The 19,546-nt window shown below is 38.2% G+C and overlaps 1 protein-coding gene across 1 annotated transcript in view; it reads left to right on the top strand.

Annotated features, from left to right (window-relative positions):
• RASSF3 (Ras association domain family member 3) overlaps positions 1 to 18,129 on the top strand; it is a 70,303-nt gene extending 52,174 nt beyond the window's left edge. Inside the window, exons 2-5 of the mRNA XM_067564102.1 lie at positions 5,774 to 5,881; positions 10,654 to 10,921; positions 13,064 to 13,179; positions 15,246 to 18,129. Of these exons, the coding sequence (XP_067420203.1) occupies positions 5,774 to 5,881; positions 10,654 to 10,921; positions 13,064 to 13,179; positions 15,246 to 15,395 (642 nt within the window). The 3' untranslated portion in view covers positions 15,396 to 18,129. The remainder of the gene's footprint in view (positions 1 to 5,773; positions 5,882 to 10,653; positions 10,922 to 13,063; positions 13,180 to 15,245) is intronic.
• Positions 18,130 to 19,546: the final 1,417 nt, after the last annotated feature.

Below are 19,546 nucleotides of genomic sequence, written 5' to 3'. Positions count from 1 at the left end.
AATGCTACAAAAATAGTGTAAAAGTAACCTGCTCAGCATAATGGCCTTGTCTAGCAGTGGGTGAAGAAGAGTTTATAGCCTCTGCCAGGATGGCTGCATGTGCTTGTGCTTCACTGCTGTACTCATGACACATAGTGTGAATGGGACAGACCATTGGAAGCAATCACTACTGAAGCAACTATCTGCAAAATCTGTATTAGCAGGTGACAATATGAATGATCTATTTTATATAATCTGTTTCAGTGACGTATATTGTGTTAAATGCACAGATTGTATATATCAATTGTACCTCCATAATACATTAAATATATTGCATGGTATGGGTCTGCTACCATTTGTGCACTTGTAATGCATCTGCTCCAAGGAGCTGTGTTAGGAATTGCAGAACAGGTGCTCAGGTCACAAGCACAGCAGTGGGGGTAGTGCTGTTACCCGTTTGGGGATTAACTGAACCGGTGTACGTAAACCAGTTTGTCCTCTCATTAGCAAGCTGGAACTGTTGCAGGAAAAAATGGAGTGAGAGCTGCTTAGCTGCAGCACGTAATCTGCAATAGGTTTCCCCTCCAGTGTAGCTAAAGCAACAGAGGATGAATGAGTTGCTTTCACAGCACTCCCAGTCTCAGAAGAAATGTTTTTAGATAGTATCACCCTCAGAGCTATTGCAGAGAAAAATGTACTGGCCTCTTGATCAACTCCCATAATCCATATGAACAACATGGTACTTAATTGCTGCCATTGTTAATTTACTCTACCTGCTATGTTGTGTGCATACAGGGTTTCCAAACTGTAGTGGACATTTATTTCCCTATAAGTCGGTGGAGTTGTACTGATGTAACTGAAAGTGGAATTTGGCCAACTGAAGCTAAGTATAATTTGAAGAGGACCCTTTCTGTGAGGTCCCTTTATGGAAGGCAAAACAGGAGACTCAACTGGTGGGTCATGACTTGAAATTACATCAAAGAGTTGCGGGGCTAGCTTGGCTCCGCTCAGCTCATTGCTCTGGGCATTGTGACCTGCTGCATGGGATCTCAGCACTGCTCCAGGTTTGGCCTACTATGATGTGGGGGGTGTGCATCTGGCCCAAATTTCAGTGACCAGTGGTGCGACCCCAAAGGCTGCAGTGCCCAGAGCAGAGAGCTAAGCCCAGCCAGCTCTGTGGGACAGGAGCCAGGAGACAGGGGTGTCATGTTCTCTAGTAAGTACTGACTCTCTACTCCAGCAACTGAGCAGTGCATGGGGCCCCCAGTGTACCCCTCCCACACAGCCATGCAACTCCCCCTCTCTTATACTACCTATCCTGATCTTCAGCCCCTGCTGTCCCAACTCCTTGCCTCAACCCCTCTCTTCGCTTCCAGGACAAGAAGCAATGGGCTTAAATTACAGCAAGGGTAGCTGAGGTTAGACATTAGGAAAAGCTTCCTGTTGGGGAAGTTAAGCACTGTAATAAATTGCCTGGGAAGATTGTGGAATCTCTGTCACTGGAGGTTTTTAAGATCAGGTTAGACAAACACTTATCAGGAATGGTCAAGACAATAGTCCTGCCTTGAGTGCAGGGGACTGGATTAGAAAACCTCTCGAGGTTTCTTCCAGTCCTACACTTCTGATTCCCCCATGTCCCTCTGCCCCCCAGCTCCTTCTTCACTACACCCCCCAGTCCCTCTGATCTCCCCACTTAACCTGCTGGTCCACAGATCCCCACCCTTTACTCCCCCTGGGCTGTGGGGTGGGTTGGGCTGTGTTGGGGGCGGGGGTAGGTGTCTCAGATTGCTACCCTCTACCCCAGTTGCTGGTTGGGAAGATAGTTCCCCAGCTGTTCACATCTTGCTGGAGTGTCTGGAATCTTAGCTCCCAATCGCTCCCCACTTACGGTGCCATGCAGGGGATAAGGGCAGCATCGGGTCTGAGGGGCATCTCAAGAGGCCTCTGGGTTGTGACAGGCCATCCGGGTTTACAGATGGGTCCTGAGCCCAACAAGGTTGAGAACCACTGAGGTAAAGAATAAGAGGAGGGAGAGGATTGTGGAAAGTTGAAGAAAACAGTTAACAGCTCTCACCAAATCCTCCCCTTCCTTGATCTTAGCTTCGGCACAGTTGTCAAATGAAGATTGTCTGCCACTATTGCTTTGTCGAGCCAAGCTTTGGATGAGAGATCAAGATAAAGAATAACTGCATATTGAGGGTGATTTGGCTCTATGGGTACTGGGAAGAAATGACATGGCATCTTGCCAGCAAGTTTTGGATGTTGAATTAAATATAACTAAAGATCAAAGTCCATGGGTGCCACAGATATCCAGGAGTTCACAAATGAGTTAACACTTAGCTGGAGATCCCTAATCAGAATGACTGACTCTTTGATCAAGTAGACTTGATTTCAGTAGCATTTGTTATAACTTTTATGTGGTGTTTCTTCATTTGTTGCCGCTCTCAGTTGCAGTTGTGCAGGATTTTTCTTCCTCTCTTCAGACTGTGTAATTGTCTAATAAGCAAAGGTTATACAACAATGTGTGGTGTTAAGGTTGCTTGTGAAGGAATTTTTTTGTTGGCTTGAAGTGCATCCCTCTGTGCACAAATAGTTACAGTGTTTGAGCTCTAGTTATGCAATTTATCATTTGAATCTAATGCTTTTTGTGTTCCTAGTTCCCAGATTTGGGTTTTCAGGGATAATGGACTTGAAGTAGAGACATAACTTCTTTTTGGCTGAAAATGAAATATTTCCCGGAGTCTCATCACCTTCCTTGATGTAAACTGACCTGAAATTAACCTAGGGTGCAGAGCATGGATTGAAATAAATTCAGTGGAAAGACTCCCTATTTAAGGAGAGTTGAATCAAGCCTATAGAGATCTCAAAGTTCAGATCCTTATTGCTTTGCTGTTTGTTTTTTCTCCCCATGTCCCTTTTTTAAAATATATGATTAGCTGGTTAATCTGTGAACTGTTTAGAGGCTACAGTAACAATTCAGATGTACACGGGGGCTCCATTTGTTTTGAAAATCAATAATTTCTTTACATTTGTCATTGTCTCCACTAATAGCAGTTCTGTGGGCCAAATTATGCCCTCCATGATACCTGTGTAGCTCTGTCAAGGAAACAGGAAGTTGGTTTTGGAACCAAATAAATGGGTTGAGGCTTTTGGCACTGGGAAAGGGTGGATGAATCTCTTCTTTACCTTCTCTTGTTTTCTCCTCTGGGCTGTAGTTGTGAATGGTGATACAAGCTTCCCTACTGCTGCAATCCTTGAGAGTGGTCAGCTCCTCCTTCCCCTAATATCCACCACTGTATCCAACAAAAATGGACAAACGCATTAACTAGAAATATCTGCTAAACCATCAGCAGTGAAATAATTATAAATTTTGATTTTCAAATGGCATTAATAGAGTTCAGAATTAACACTTGATGAATGGGGCAGTTCTCACCTCTCAAAGTTGATGTTTCAGGCTGCCTGCCTCTCTGGAAGATAGGTCTGAATCAGTGCCAATTTGGAAGAACTTTTTCAAGACCATAAGGGCTAGAAACTTTTAATATTAAGTTTAGATTATTGAGCACAATTCTGTGGCAGGAGCATGCTCCAGTAAATCCTGTGGCCAAAAATTACAGAATACACTGATCCCTACTCATAATCTACCTTTTCCAATGCAATGAAAATTGAGGATGGAGTAGTTGCCTCAAAAATAATTTTTTTTTTTTTAAATTTAAAACAAACCCATATTTAGGATGCTGGTGTTTTCAGATTCTTATCATTTGCTACAAATGTAATATCTCTAGTCTTTTATATTTATTTTTTAAACATCAAATTTGCTATAGCAATTTTAGTCTCATTTTAAAGAAAAGAATAAAGTAATTTTTTTATTTGAGTACAAAGGGAACATAACATAAGAACAGCGCATACTGGGTCAGACCAATAGTCTGTCTAGCCCACTATCCTGTCTTCCAACAGTGACCAATGCCAGGTGCTTCAAAGGGAATGAATATTACAGGTAATCATCAAGTGAGCCATCCCATCAGCCATTCCCAACCTCTGGCAAACAGCAATCTCTGCCTATCCTGGCTAAACCCTTCACAAAATGATAAAAGCCCCTAGTGGTGGAGGGGGAGGGAATTAAAAAGCATTATATTAAAGTGCTAAGTATTATTGTAGTTACAGCTCTCTGGGAACAAGTTACAGGAGGGGAAAAGTAAAAGGATGATAAATATACTTAATTTCTCTAATTAGAGGGAGGAGCCTTGATTTTGAAAACTTCCAGGTGGTTTGGCCCTGCTTGTAATGGAGTTGATCACTGTGCCACAGTATTGTAGCTTCATGATAAAAATGCTGTAATTAAGGAACTGATAGAATTCTCATAATAAAAGCTGTAATGTTCTTATGTAAGGTAGGTGATATCCTTATTTTAGAGATGGGGAAACTGAGGCAAAAAGTGTTTTATCCAAGACTTCAAAGGACGTTGGTATTTGAGCCAGTATTAGAGTTTAGGAGTTTCTCATTTTCAATCCTTTGCTCAGACCACATCTCTTTTTTTAGCTGTAGGGAGGGTGGCAGAGGCATGTCTCTCTATTCATATAGCAAAATACCATATAGTAAAAAATCAAAGGATCTAAAAGTGAGCTTTGTATAGTCTTTCTGGCAAGCAGAAATGTATAGCTCTATGTGAGATACAGTGTTGTCACAGGATTCAGTTTTGGCAAACTGAAATGCCTGCCAGCTGTGCTGGGAAGTCTCAAAGAGATTATGTGATGGGTGTGGCTTTTGAGGTCAGGAAAATCCTTTGCTTAGACCAAACTCCTCCAGGGTCCATTTGGATGGGTAGTCTGAAATACTGACCCTTGACCATTGTTAAAGTGGTGCATGAGTATTCCTGTATGCAGAGGTAGCCAGATATTTCCAAGCCAATGTACTCCCTCTCCTAAGATATGTCTTAAATCATTAAAGTTGAGAGCCGAATCAGTTTCATACTTACTGTATATGGTGTTTGTGCAAGTGATAGAAATCTGAGTGTATTTATAACACAGGTTTGCTGCAGTAATGTGGATTGGGAACAAATGCTTTTTTGGATAATATCCAGTGCTTAGAATTGGTTTTACCCTGGCATGTAAAATCAGTATGTAGCTTGTAAAGACAACAGTTGAAAAACTGATAGGGGCGTCTTTTTAAAAAAAAAAAAAAAAAAAAAAAATCTAGAGTTTGAAGAAATAGCACATGCCTGGATGCATACTTGTGATTGTATCTCATAAGCAGGATGATGGACTATTATAAGTTGATAAATGCTGTCACCTTTGGAATGCTGAATGCCCATATTCCAATACTTAGAAATTCTCGCTTTTACTTATCAGGTACTGGATTTCTTATATATTTTTCTGCTTTGCGCAGAGGTAGTTCTCTTCTCTTTTAATTACATATGCCTTAAATGTAATGCTGTACAAATGTTGTGATTGGAAAATATTACATAGCATTGAAATTAAGAAATCCAATCATGAAATGAGATGAGCTGCTTTGCATATACTGCTAATAAAAATTTAAACAAAAATAGTTGGCAAAAAATGACAAGTGTTTTTGGGTGTGTCAGTTTAACTGTTGATGATCAGCATAGCAGCTTTTTTGACATACCTCATTTGCTAGATCTTCGTATTACTACATGAATAACTATTGTATATGGAGCCTGTCTGAGGTAATGATTGATTACACTAAGTTTGCTCATAGCCTAGACTGTAAATGAACTGTAGTGTTTTGTTTTGTTTTTTTAAAGCATTTTCTAAGATTGACAATGTTTGTTTTGTTCTAGGATGTTCAAAAAGAGAGAGAACCCCACACGTATCTCAGTAAAGAAGAAGTTAAAGAGAAGATTAAAAACTATAATTCATCTGTTACTGACAAATTAAAGATGACCTTGGTAAGATTCATGTAAAACTGCTGTAGTTTATAATTGAATAGCTGAATGCAACTCCATATAGTGCATTATTTATCACTGTCTTTAGTATTTTTCATGTGTACTTCAGAAAAAGGGCCATTTCTTAGCCCTGAAATGAATTTAAGCCACTTTCACTCCTCATTTGTTTGGGGATAAGGGGATATAAACCACAAACCTGTATATGGTATTGTGAAAAGTTAACATGTTTAAAATACTTTCTCAACTGTCACTTTGACCAAAAGAATCCACTTTAAAAAAAAAAAAAAAAAAAAAAAAAAAAAAAAAAAAAAGTGGATTCTTTTGGTCAAAAACCTCAGTTATTCCAGTACAACTGGGAGTACTATTAAAAATACTGCTTGAGTCCATGGGACCGGATGCAATGCATCCGAGAGTGGTGAGAGAGTTGGCTGATGTGATTGCAGAGCCATTGGCCATTATCTTGGAAAACTCGTGGCGATTGGGGGAGGTCCTGGATGTTTGGAAAAAGGCAAATATAGTGCCCATCTTCAAAAAAAAGAGAAGGAGGAGGAACCAGAGAATTACAGACCGGTCAGCCTCACCTCAGTCCCCGGAAAAATCATGGAGCAGGTCCTCAAGGAATCCATTTTGAGGCACTTGGAAGAAAGGAAGGTGATCAGGAACAGTCAGTATGGATTAACCAAGGGCATATCATACCGAACTAATCTGATTGCCTTCTATGATGACATGACTGGCTGTGTGGATGTGGGGAAAGCGGTAGATGCGATATACCTTAACTTTAGCAAAGCTTTTGACATGGTCTCCCACAGTATTCTTATCAGTAAGTTAAAGAAGTATGGGTTGGATAAATGGACTATAAAATGGATAGAGAGCTGACTAGATCATCGGGCTCCATGGGTAGTGATCAACGGCTCGATGTCTAGTTGGCAGCCAGTAACAAACAGAGTGCCCCAGGGGTCAGTGCTGGGGCCAGTTTTGTTCAACATCTTCATTAATGATCTGGAGGATGGGGTGGATTGCATGCTCAGCAAGTTTGCAGATGACACTAAACTGGGGGGAGTGGTAGATACGATGGAAGGTAGGGATAAGATACAGAGAGTGACTTAGACAAATTGGAGGATTGGGCGAAAAGAAATCTGATGAGGTTCAACAAAGACAAGTGCAGAATCCTCCACTTAGGATGGAAGAATCCCATGCACTGCTACAGACTGGGGACCGACTGGCTAGGCAGAAGTTCTGCAGAAAAGGACCTGGGGGTTATAGTGGACAAGAAGCTGGACATGAGTCAGCAGTGTGCCCTTATTGCCAAGAAAGCTAATGGCATATTGGGCTGCATTAGTAAGAGCATTGCCAGCAGATCAAGGGAAATGATTATTTCCCTCTATTCGGCACTGGTGAGGCCGCATTTGGAGTATTGTGTCCAGTTTTGGGCTCCCCACTATAGAAAGGATGTGGACAAATTGGAGAGAGTCCAGAGGAGGGCAACAAAAATGATTGGGGGCTGGAGCACAGGACTTATGAGGAGAGGCTGAGGGAACTAGTCTGTTTAGTCTGCAGAAGAGAAGAATGAGGAGGAATTTGACAGCAGCCTTTAACTACCTGAAAGGGGGTTCCAGGGAGGATGGAGCTAGGCTGTTCTCAATGGTGGTAGATGATAGAACAAGGAGCAATGGTCTCAAGTTGCAGTGGGGGAGGTCTAGGTTGGATATTAGGAAAAAGTTTTTCACTAGGAGGGTGGTGAAGCACTGGAATGGATTACCTAGGGAGGTGGTGGAATCTCCATCTTTAGAGGTTTTTAAGGCCCGACTTGACAAAGCCAAGACTGTCTATAAGTCTCTCTCATAAAACTACACTACCATGGCACCCAAATACGTTAAATCAAGCAAAAGTTATGACACTTTTTTAAAATTAATTTCAGAAGGTTTGATTTCTGGAGATGGTCTTAAAAGTAGGTTTTCAGTGTGATAAGAATAAGATGCACACTGATTCTTAACTTCTACAGTAGTTCTAGATCAGACTGTATTAATAAAATACATATTTACCTGTCTAAAACTCATATCACTTAGAACTCAGTGTGTATCTAAATTGTCAGATCCTTTTATATTCCATTAGATGTACTGCACATCCAATTTTAGAAGTTCTGTTACATTCTAAACTACTTTATATATGAAAGGCTTATCTATTACATTGGTTTTTGTTATGTATTTTCATATGGTTTGGAATTAATACTTGTAAAATCATGTTGCCCAAAGCCCTGTAACACAGTAACAGGCTAAGCTTTTGTTTTCAGAACAAATTGCAATCAGAATCTTTCCATGTTGGTTAGGTGAGCATACGCATTTAGCTTGAGATATTCAAAGGAGCCTAAGTCAGTTAGGCACCCAGTTCCCATTAAATTGCAATAGAATTCGGGCACCTAGTCTCCTTTTGACAATCACAGCTCTAAGCATTGTACAGTTGTGTGTGACCTTATGTTTTGTATTTCTGCAAAGTTATGTATGTTGTAGAGTGTGTTTAATATAAAGCGTATGCAAATATGTCTGCACATTTATAATATTACAAACACAGAAACTATGTTAAAAACATTATTCAGATTGCAAAGTCAAGCACTCAAAAGCTAGGAAATGCCAGAATTTCAGCTCTCTTGTGCATATGTATTATGCAGACTTCAGTGAGCAGGTGTTCAGTAATTTGTTGTCCCTTCATTTTTCAATATTTGGCCTCAGGCCTTATTTACTACACATTATTCAAACTCTGCTCTGAACAGAGAACTAGAATTTCCTCACAGGCTTTTCTGTGGTACTTACCACTATAGTATGATTTTTTTCACTAATATTAATGAAGACATTTTTCAGAACACCCCTGTGAGGTGAGGGGCTGGTATTATCCCCATTTTATAGATGGGGAACTAAGGCACAGAGCGATCACAAGTACCTACTAATTTTGGGTGCCCCATTTGAGACACCTTGAACTTGACCTTTTAGAATACTTCGTTAGTATTATATAGCACTTCACATATTCAAAGCCCAGCTCCCACTGACTTCCATTGCAGCTGTGAGAGTTCAGCACTTCTGCAAATCGGATCCTAGGGTCTCAAGTCAGGCACATAGAAGATGAACAATGCACAATAAGTGACCAGCTGTGTGAGAAGTTTTTGGCTTACAGGAGGGGCTAGCATCCTATAGGAACTCTGCAGCAGAGAGGGGAATAGAATCCAGTGCGCCAGGTCAGCATTCAGCTCTTAACCCTTGCTTCATTTACTATACACCTTCCAGCTTCTGCCAAAAATGAGGCAGGGGATCTATAGACAACAGCTTCCTTTACTAAACAACCCTGACTTATTCCCACAGCTGGCCCATCCTGTACAATTAATGAGGAAGGGGTCCTGTGGGAAAAATCAGTATATGAGCAGGTAATTAAAGACTGTAACATAATGCATATGCACAAGGGGGCAAATTAAGGATGTACAGCATCATCTGGCATTTCCTGATTTTTGAGTGCTTGACTTTGCAACCTTAATAATGCTGTTTTAACCCATCTATTTTCCTAGGTTTTTATAAAAAGTAAACAGAAAAAACAAATTCCACCACGTTGATATGGGTCATTAGCAGCGTTGGAACCTTTAGATCCACACACACACACATGCTACTTGAGCTAATGGAGTAAATGATAACAGTAGTCGTATGTCATCCTCTATGAACCAGCTCTGGGGTGGGGAGGAATGAGGGGGGGAAGGGAGAACACATGGATGCGCTTTCCCAGTAGTTTTCACAGTGGGTTTGGCAAAATTATAAGCAGCTAAAAACAAGGTCTTTTAATGGGAAAAGTTGGGCAGCCTTAATATTAGATATTGCTACCAACTGCCTATTTAAATGTTTTTTAGAAGTGTGTGAATGTGTTTGTGGGGAGTACACGGGTTTATGGACTTGACAGTCTTTATTCTCTCTAGTTTAGATTTTGTTTCTTGTGGGACTGTAACATATTCTAGAACAAGTGAAATAGGTGGACGAGGGAGAGGTTAAAAGGAGATGTTTGGTTTTACTCTCCCTTCATTTAGATTTATTTCAGTGGCACTTTTCTCAAACCTGTTAATTTTTTTCCTTTTCAGAAAATTGTTTATATTTAAAACTTAAGCAAACCATTGAATAAGCTTTCATTTCAGAAAATTTTAAAACCTGTGTTATGAACTATAAAGGTTAATTTGTGATGTCAGTTTGAATGACAAGATCTCACATGCTTCCTGACTAATATGAATAATAAATTTATAATCTAAAATAACAAACTAGTATTTTGCAAACTTGTCTCCATTTTTCCTCAACTAACCACAGTGTGAGCCCAAAACATGGATTAATTGTTTGTACGCAGTAGTGGGGTCTCCATTCATAGCTTGATAAAGCAGAGATCTGGCAGTTTGTAGTGTTTCCATCATCGGTTGATAGCTTGGTGAGGTCGCTTCATAAATCTTCTTCTAAGACTGAAAATTTACCATTAGTTTTCTTTTCATAGGATCTTTTGCCTGATGCCTATCTAGACCTGATAGGCAGATCAGCTGTAATTCCAAAAACTGAAGTGAATTTTATGGCAGCTGTGGAGAAATGGATGAATGTGTCTGAATGTATAAAACGCTGACTTTTACAAAAATTATTTGCCTCATGTATTATGATAACATTTTAGTGAGTCCATTGCAATCTTATTGCTTTATTGCTATTGATGCTGTCATAATAAATAGGTCACTATTAATTTTATGAAGTATTGTGCTTTTCTTCCTGCTACAGAACTCAAATGGGACTTACACTGGCTTCATCAAAGTTCAGATGGAACTATGCAGACCTATTACTGTACAGATTTCTGTGAATCCAGGAGAACATGCTCATAATAACAATGAGACTGCATTTTACTTGCCTACCGGCTATGTGAATACACTTCATATAAGCAGCACCAACACTGTTCGTGAAGTTATTGAGGCCTTGCTCAAAAAATTTCTAGTGTCTGATAACCCTGCCAAGTTTGCACTTTATAAACGCTGTCACAAGGAAGATCAAGGTATAATTTAATTTGTTGTCTTTTGATGTTGGAGTGGGCTAAGTGTTTGGGTTGGGAGGTGTACCATAGTTATATTTGACATAAGTAGGATGGGAAAAGGCAGATATAAGAGAGGTGGTAATAACTCCCTCATTTCCATAAGTTCAGGTTACAGGTTCTTGTCTTGTGCTCTGTGAGAGATAGTGTGTGTAAGATGTCTTATCTGATTGTGGGTGCCTTGTGGTCAGATGGGATATTTTTCAGGTATTTGGAAAGTAAGATGAGAAAGCGTTGTTATCTGAGGCGTGAAGGACCTGGGATTTATTCCTTTGTAGAGCCATCTTGGTTTAGGTGATGGATGGTAAGATGTTTTGGGAATAAGGACATATAGGGAATAAGAATATATCAAGGGAAAGGTATTTGTTATTTTATAATTATACTTATGGGGGAAGAGGATTTGCTGGAGTGGGTAATGATAAGGTGATGGGAGTGTAAGTTTCTTTTTTGTGGGTGATGTGTGGGAATATGACTTTGCAGTTTGTCTGGGAGGTCTGTGGTCCCTCATAGAAAGGAGTGGGGAACCACTCTAAGGTGGCTTCATGCCGATCTAGCAGGATCCAGAGATTTATTTTGGGTGACCACTAGTCCCCTCGAAGGAGCTTTTTATTGTGAATATGAGGTTGCTAGGGTGGGTAGTAGAGACGCGAGTTATGGTGGCTGCAATGCACAGTTGTAGGTTTTCATAATGGCTGATCCTGGTGCTGCAGTGGAATGGATTGACCTAATGTCTGCTAGAAATTGGGACTTGGACTAGAGCAGCTTGGTAGCTGCCTGAGTTTTATGGTAAGACTGAGATGATGTGTTTAATAAATTGGAGGAAGCAAGCAGAAGAATTGGATAATTATATGAACTTATTTTTTTTAAAATACTGTTTTAGCTGAATAGTTAATGCTCCATAAATTAATAGGCATCTAGATACTGTCACCTACAGTCTACAATGTGGCTCTCTGTCAAGACATATTAATATAAATATTATATATTACATTACGTATAAATATTAATTTCTTATGATTAATGGTATTGGCAAATAGGTACTAGAGCAGTAGACTTGCAAAGGCATCAGTCACCTAGAATGTAACAGAGGGTTTTTTTTCCATCTGTTGATATGCTTGCTGTGATTCTCTCATAGTTAATCTGCACATAGAGGAACCTCTCCTTGCACTAAGTGCTGTTAAAAGCTAGGAGTGCATGTATATCAGGAAGTGCCAAAAGAGAAGCGAAAGGAGATAATCACGTGGCATTTTCAATCTGCCAGCTTCTTGCTCTGATACTTGGAATCCAGTTGCTTGAACTGACAGTGACAGCGGCCAGCTGAAATGTGACACGTTTGGTCAGCAGTCATTCCATCTAAACAGGCAGTGTTGTCTTATAGACAGTGTGTGTGTGTGTGTGTGTGTGTGTGTGTGTGTGTGTGTGTGTGTCAGGGTGTGTGCACGTAACCTTCACTGAAGCCCTTTCTTTAGAAGTTTTAATGGCCTTTCCACAGCAGGAACTGGACATAAAATACGAAGTGCCAGAAGCCCCAGTCCTATGCCTTGTAAATAGGGCCCCCATATCATACAGACATGGAAGTGGAGGGAAGCCTCTTGCTTCCCTTCACAAGATTTAAGACCTATGTTTAAGTCCTCCTGTCACTGAGGGGTCCTTGGGATGGGTGGGGATGGGAAATACCTGTGGCAACATTGTGCTATTGGACTACCCTGTATAGAATGGGAATGTGGAAGGAAGTCTGCAAATTACCAGCTTATTTCCCAGGTTTAATACTTTTTTGTTTCTGTTGTTAACGTACCATTATGCTGCTGCAGTTGCTGTTTTCTTGTTTCTTTTGAATATGTATTGTTGGCTAAGAGCCATTTCATTCAGTTTTGAGTGTCAGTTATCGCACTCTATTGTGCACAATAATGTGTTCTGCTCAGCCTTCCCAGCACTTGCTGTTTGTACAAATATATCCCCAGCACTGCAAAGGGCTATAGCTACAAGTGTGTATTTTGGGGGTGAAGATGGGGTGGTTTCCTTTTTAAAGTGTGTTCCCTAGCAAGCTATTAATAGTTGAAATATTTTATTTGCAAAACTGAATAATAATTGTAACTTTCCCTTCTGCAGTTTATACATGCAAGCTCTCAGACAGAGAACATCCCCTCTATCTGCGTTTGGTAGCAGGCCCCTGCATGGAAACACTCAGTTTTGTTCTGCGTGAGCATGAAACTGGAGAGGTTATGGTAAGTTAAGAACGTAAGAACAGCCATACTGGGTCAGACCAATGATCCATCTGGCCCAGTATCCTGTCTTCCTACAGTGGCCAATGCCAGGTGCTTCAGAGGGAATGAACAGAAGAGGTAATCATCAAATGATCCATCACCAGCTTCCGGCAAACAGATACTAGAGACATTTCAGAGTATGGTTTTGCATGCTGTTACATTTGTCTTTTTTTGGTTTAACTTCCCTGATCTGTTAAATACCCTCATTCTCTTGCTCTGAAGTTTTTTTTCTTTCCAAGCTTATTCATTTTAGTGTCTACATGACTATATAGATAATTCTGAAATGCTGACCCAAAGTAGCTCTGCAGGTTATTTCAAGCGTGGAATACTACAGCAGTGAGTACTGTAGTCGAGCTTGAAAAAGAGCGTTGGTTTTAACCCCCACATTTCACACGGGCACACCTTTCTGAAAAATTCACCGGGGGCTGAATTTTTCCATTCTTGGGCTTTGTTCAAAGTCAAATAGATACTTTTGGAGGGAGCATGGAGGAAGGGTGAACGTCTCTTAACATTTTGAGTTCTGCAACGGTGAGAAAAGACTTCCATCTTTTAAAACAAACACGCCCCCTCCTTTTCAATACTAAAAAGTGACAGAAATTTGAAATTAAATAGTCCTTAAAGTACAGTACATCCACAACCAAGTTTTTTTTTTTTTTAAATAAAATATAATTATGATGATTGAGTATTGACGTTAGTGTGTAAATCATTTGTGACCATACTCAGGTATCTGACATTTTTAGCAGCGTTTAATCAAAAACCCTACCCTCTTTGTGATATTACGATGCACATTTTCCCTGCCTGACCTGACAAGGGGGTGGCTGGGGCTCTTAGGCCTCTACTGAAATGGTTTGCATCACAGTGATTGGTAAATATTTCACTGAAACAGAAATCATCTCCATCCTCGCCCTCCCAAAGCAGATCCCATTGGGGAATCAACAATTGGAAATGCTTAGGGACCCGTGTATCTCTAGTAACATGAATAGTCCCACTGAAGTCAGTGGAGTTGCACAAATGAGTATAGTTACAGAGACTTGGGCCCTACGTTTGTCTTTTTTTCTGTTGTCAAACTGTAGTCAACACAGTGCAAACCCACGTGCTGCTGCCTTGTTAACGCCATCTTCCAGACAACTACATCAACAGTAAAAGTTGGAATTCTTCCCTTCCAATCCTTTTTCCTCAGTCAGATGTGAAGCTCAAGCCTAATTGAGACCATATAAATACTAATATTATTAGGCATCAGACCATTTAAAAAAAGAGAGGAATATTAAATGCAAAAACTATGTCAATGCAACATTTTAAAGTTGCCATTTGTAAATTAAAATAGTCAGGAATGATGGAAGTTAATGTAACTACAGCAACATTAACTGCTACTTGGCACATTCTGATAGTTTATAATTGATTCCGTTTGTCAAAATGCATGCTACAAGAAAAACTGGGATAGAAATGTATACATATGTGGAACATAGCCAAGTTGATGTTTCTGTAGGAATTTCCTTTTTATTTTTACTGTGCAAGTTAATTGTGTTAACTTGGTTTTTGCATACCATACATATAATAACACTATTATTAGGATGTAGCTGAAATTACTTAGTTCCAACTTTCATTCATAGACTTTGTTAGGATTAAGAGGCTACCATCAAATTAAAACTTAGTCTTGTGTCTGGAAATGTACTATTGTTACCTGTAATCAACAGTACATTAATACAGCTAGTAATGCTGTAAATGAGTAGAGATGTTTTTCTCTATTTTTTCTCCCATTGTGTTTATTTTGTGGATTTGCAAACACTTCATGTGTAGTTAGATTCCTCATTGTTCCTCACAGAACAGAGGAGAGACATGTTTAAAAAAAAGAAGAAAATGTTTGCGAAACCACAGAAATTGGCAGGAGGACCTCCAGCATAGTACGTGAAGCTATTTTTAGCATCTTTCTTGATGCTGGCTAGACTGTGTCCCTTTAAAAATACAAGATGAGTAACTAACTTGTGTATTTCCTGTTCACACCAGTTTTTCCCTTTCTTTTTTCCCAGTGGGAAGCCTTTAGCCTTCCTGAACTGCAGAACTTCTTGCGTATACTGGACAAAGAGGAAGATGAGCAACTACAAATCTTAAAGAGGCGTTATGCAGCCTACAGAGACAAACTTGAAGAAGCCCTTGGTGGGGTGTGGAAACCAGGTTAAAGTGAAGCCAAAGAACACTCAGGAAAAATGCCCTGGAGCACGCCAAGCCCAAATGTACAGAACAGCAGCAAAGAGGAGTTTTCTTTATTCAGAAAGCTGTTTTGTGAAGTGAGGGTTACTTGTACTTTTCTATAGATTTAGACCTGCAAATCAGGTCATTTAGTATCTTGCACCTATAAGTAAGGAACTCTGGATGTTTGTACATCAACTTGCAGGCCCCCCTATTGTGCCTTAGAGGGCTGTCCAGATTACCTTTGTGTAAGCTGTGAATTGGTTATCTAGGATGCTAACAAATAAGAACTTCTTTGCCACTTTTCATTCTTTGCTTTAATATTAACGATAGCTTTAAAAGTAAAGGAAGTGCAAATTGATCTTTTTAAAAATTAACAAAACAGCTTAGCCAGGTGAACAAGAATCAGATTGGAGCACTGTTTGAGATTAAATAGATTTGCACTACCTTTCTGTTTTCAAAGATTTACTGTGTAATTTGTGAGAAAACACTTAGAGGTAGAAAGGATGTAAAACCTTTTGAGGTTCTGTGAAATTGGGAGATCTTGAAGTTGTTTTAATGAAGAAAGTAAAGAGCAAGTTCAAAAGAAGGTGAGAGTTGGGGAATAGGCTGTAAGCTGATGGAAGATTGATGTAAAGTGGAAATACAAATATTAGAGAGAAAGAGATGGAATTTTATTTTTGCTAGTGACTGGTTGTACAAGAATAAGGTTTTAGGATGTTATAATGTGAATAAGTGTTTAGAATTGTGTAAATTCTCACTAGACGAGAAATGAGGATAATTAATACAAGTATTGGGAGGGAAGGAAGGACGAAAGCTAAAAGTGGAAATTGAACTGCTTATATAGGCACAGTTATTGGAGAAGCTAGTTCCTAAATGTGAAGGCAGGTGTGGTTTGAGATGTGCAGCAAACTTAATGAGCTGTTACATGCTTGAATTTTGAAATGTGGGTAGTGAGTATATCTCATGCAACTTTTATAAGGAATACCCACCTAACTGGTCACTGAATGTCTAGCTTAGAAATATAGATGCAGTACATTGGCCTAACTGAAATTAGATCTTTCAACTGAGGTCAAAGAGAGTCATATTTTAGGAAGGACAGTTTCAAATTGTCATATCTTATAAAAACATGAAAGCTTCCTCTACTTATGTGTTTACTGAGTCAGTGAGGCAATGAAAAGTAGAATTTCTTGTTTGTATTACCAGTGAAGCAGAGAATTAAAATATATTGGTTATGTTGTAGGTGAATGAGTTAATAACTCCAGTTTTGGTAATTTGAATTCTTTTTCTAATAGTTATATTTTTAAAAAACAATGGTCCAACAGCTAATTACCAAATTCTGTACACTGCTGATTTACTTGATTAAGAGTAGGGAAAATGTAGCAAAAGAAAATGTACTTAAATCTAAATGTATTTTACTGTTAGAGTAATTGTTATTCTTTCAGAAATATTTATCTAAAGAAGCATGTTTAAAGAAACCAAAGAAATGGGTGTGCAATAAAAGTATGAAAAAGGTTTGAATAACTAACAAGTTTCAGTCATAACCACATGGTGGGGGAAAATAAGAATTTATGCTAGTGAAGAAATGGATAAATAGTGCTGAAGATTCAAGAATAGCAATAGTTTCTAAGGATATTCATTGCAAATTCCCAAGGAGTAGTTGACACTTTTGTGACACCTAGTGGATACTCTGTGAAATTCCAAGGTAGTTTTTGTTGTTTAAACTAATTTGACCTAATTGTGCCTTTGTTTTCTTTATTTGTAATGGACACCTTTTTTTTTTTTTTTTTTTTGGCAAAACACATTTTGAAGATGTATCAAGACAATCATATTTTTTAAAGTGTTAAGAGAAATTTAAAAAAAAAAAAAAAAAAAAAAAAAAAAAAAAAAGTAGGACTAACTACAAAAATATATATGGCATATCTTGTTTGTTTTTATTTCGCATGTAACATTGTAATGCATGTGGGAAGTTTATCATCAAAGTGAGACACTTTACCATAATGGTTCAGGGAGTATTTTTACATTTTGTTAAAATTGTTTTTCTATAATTACTACAGCATGTTGATGGGTATTCTATTAACATCCATTTCACTTATGTAATGTTGCCCATAACATTATCATTAGATAATAGTTGTTAACGTTGAACCATTTGGTGTTCAGAGTTCAACACTGTCTTTGAGTCTAAAAGTGATAGTTTATGGATATGTGAATTTTTTTTTTTTACTTGAACTAAATTATCTGTCTTTAAAGTGGGCATCTTCATTTACTTTAGCCAAAAACCTCAGTCAGTGTCTTATGCACTACAAGCTTTAATTTGGGCGGGAGGGAAACTTTATTGTATTTTAATTTCATCTTAGTCCACAGTTAATCATTGTTAAGACTCTTGTTTTATTTTTTTTACACACTGGTTACTACAGCGCCTTTAATTTAAAATAAATGGTCAAATCTGGCCCATTTTTTTTCTTTTTAATTTTCGTATCAAATGATCAAACAAACCTTTTGTTTCAGATCTGTTTTGTATTTGATGGTACCAGAATTACGATTAAATGAGCTGGGGGAAATGCAAGGAAATCTTTAAAATGTATGTCTTTTAAAAAAAAAAAAATACTATTTATAATTTTGACAAGTTTATTTTTATTTTTATAGGGAAGTTTTTATTCCCCTTGAAGTTGTAATTGAAATGGCAAGTGATAGTTCCATTATTAAAGTTGAAAGTTGGCAGTACCTTGCCATTTGTGTGATGTTTATTTACCTTGCTAATGTATAATCTGCAGTTCATGTTGTGTTCATTTAATGCTAAATAAGACCTCTTTATAAGGAAGCTACTTGGCAAGATACAGCCTCGTTTTAAGCACAAATTTAAGATTTATATGAGATGAAAAATATTTACTTTGGTGAATATCTGCACACCATTAGTACAAAATTATTTTTTATTTTGGCTCCTGGTTTGATACACAATTAATATAAACACTCAGTGTAGCTTAGTGTTCAGAGTATTGAATGGGGACTCTAGAAAGTGGGGTTCTGTTCCCAGCTCCGCTACCGTCTTGCTGCGTGACATTGGGCAAGTCACTTCACCTTCCTGTTCCTCAATTTCCCTATCTGTAAGATGGAGTGATGAAGAACAGGGTAGTGAAGTATAAAGCACTGCGAGATCTAAGGATGAAAAACGCTAGCTGTTATTGATTGTTTAATGAATTAATCAAACAGAAGAAAAATTCCCTGACTCCCAAGAATAAGCCTATTAAGAAAAGGCTTAATTCATTACATTATTTTCTAGTACCTGCACTTGGATTAGGGGTGCTGTGAATACACTTTAACTCAAAAGCGGCCCAAAATTTAGGTTTTGGAAGAACACGCTTTTACAAAACATGAGACCAGAAGAAACATTTTCCTGGATTGTTCTCTTAAAAATTCCAATGGAAAGGATGGTTTTTAACAAAACGCTTTATTTGTAATAGTTGCACTCTAAACATTGCAACCTTGAGATTGTATTGTCACTGTCCAAATTGATGATGATGATGATGATGGAAAAAGTAAAGAAACTGCAAAAACAATAAAGGATTGGAGTATTTAAAATGATCTGATTTTGATACAGTATTAGTATAATGACTGAAGGAATTTACATTTAAAATTTGTTTTTAAACAGTGTACCTCTTGAACCATTAAAGGACACAAAAGTGAAATTATTTTAAATCTGCTGTCCTTTAGCATTTAAGGTTTAATAAATTTTAATTTGCTATGTTTTAAATTCTGATGACAAAATACTAGTCAAATTTTTAAATCATAGATGAGAGAACCATTGAAAAAGTGAAAAGGATGGATTATTAAAGCCTGGGTGGTTTGGTTTTTAAATCCGTGATTTAAAGCACCAATTTTAAACATGACTTAAACTGGCGGAAAACCTTGATTTAAATATTTTGATTTTAACCTTATTTTGCATTTGTACTTTTTAGTTACTTTTCTAAAGATAAGTTCATTCTCATTGTTTGGTATACTATTAAAAATGTTGATTTGCAATCAAATACAATCTTTGTACTAAATTTGGTATTTCTTATTGCTAACCAGGAAGACACTATGTACACACATTTAAGAAATCATATAGCATAAAATACATTTATTCAGAATCTTAATTTTTACA

The sequence above is a fragment of the Emydura macquarii genome, unplaced genomic scaffold (genome assembly GCF_026122565.2).
Source record: "Emydura macquarii macquarii isolate MOO-44397 ecotype Brisbane River unplaced genomic scaffold, CSIRO-AGI_Emac_v2 contig_2636, whole genome shotgun sequence".
Lineage (NCBI taxonomy): Eukaryota > Metazoa > Chordata > Testudines > Chelidae > Emydura > Emydura macquarii.
The sequence above is the reverse complement of the archived record's forward strand: the minus strand, read 5'-3'. Positions and strand labels throughout refer to the sequence as shown.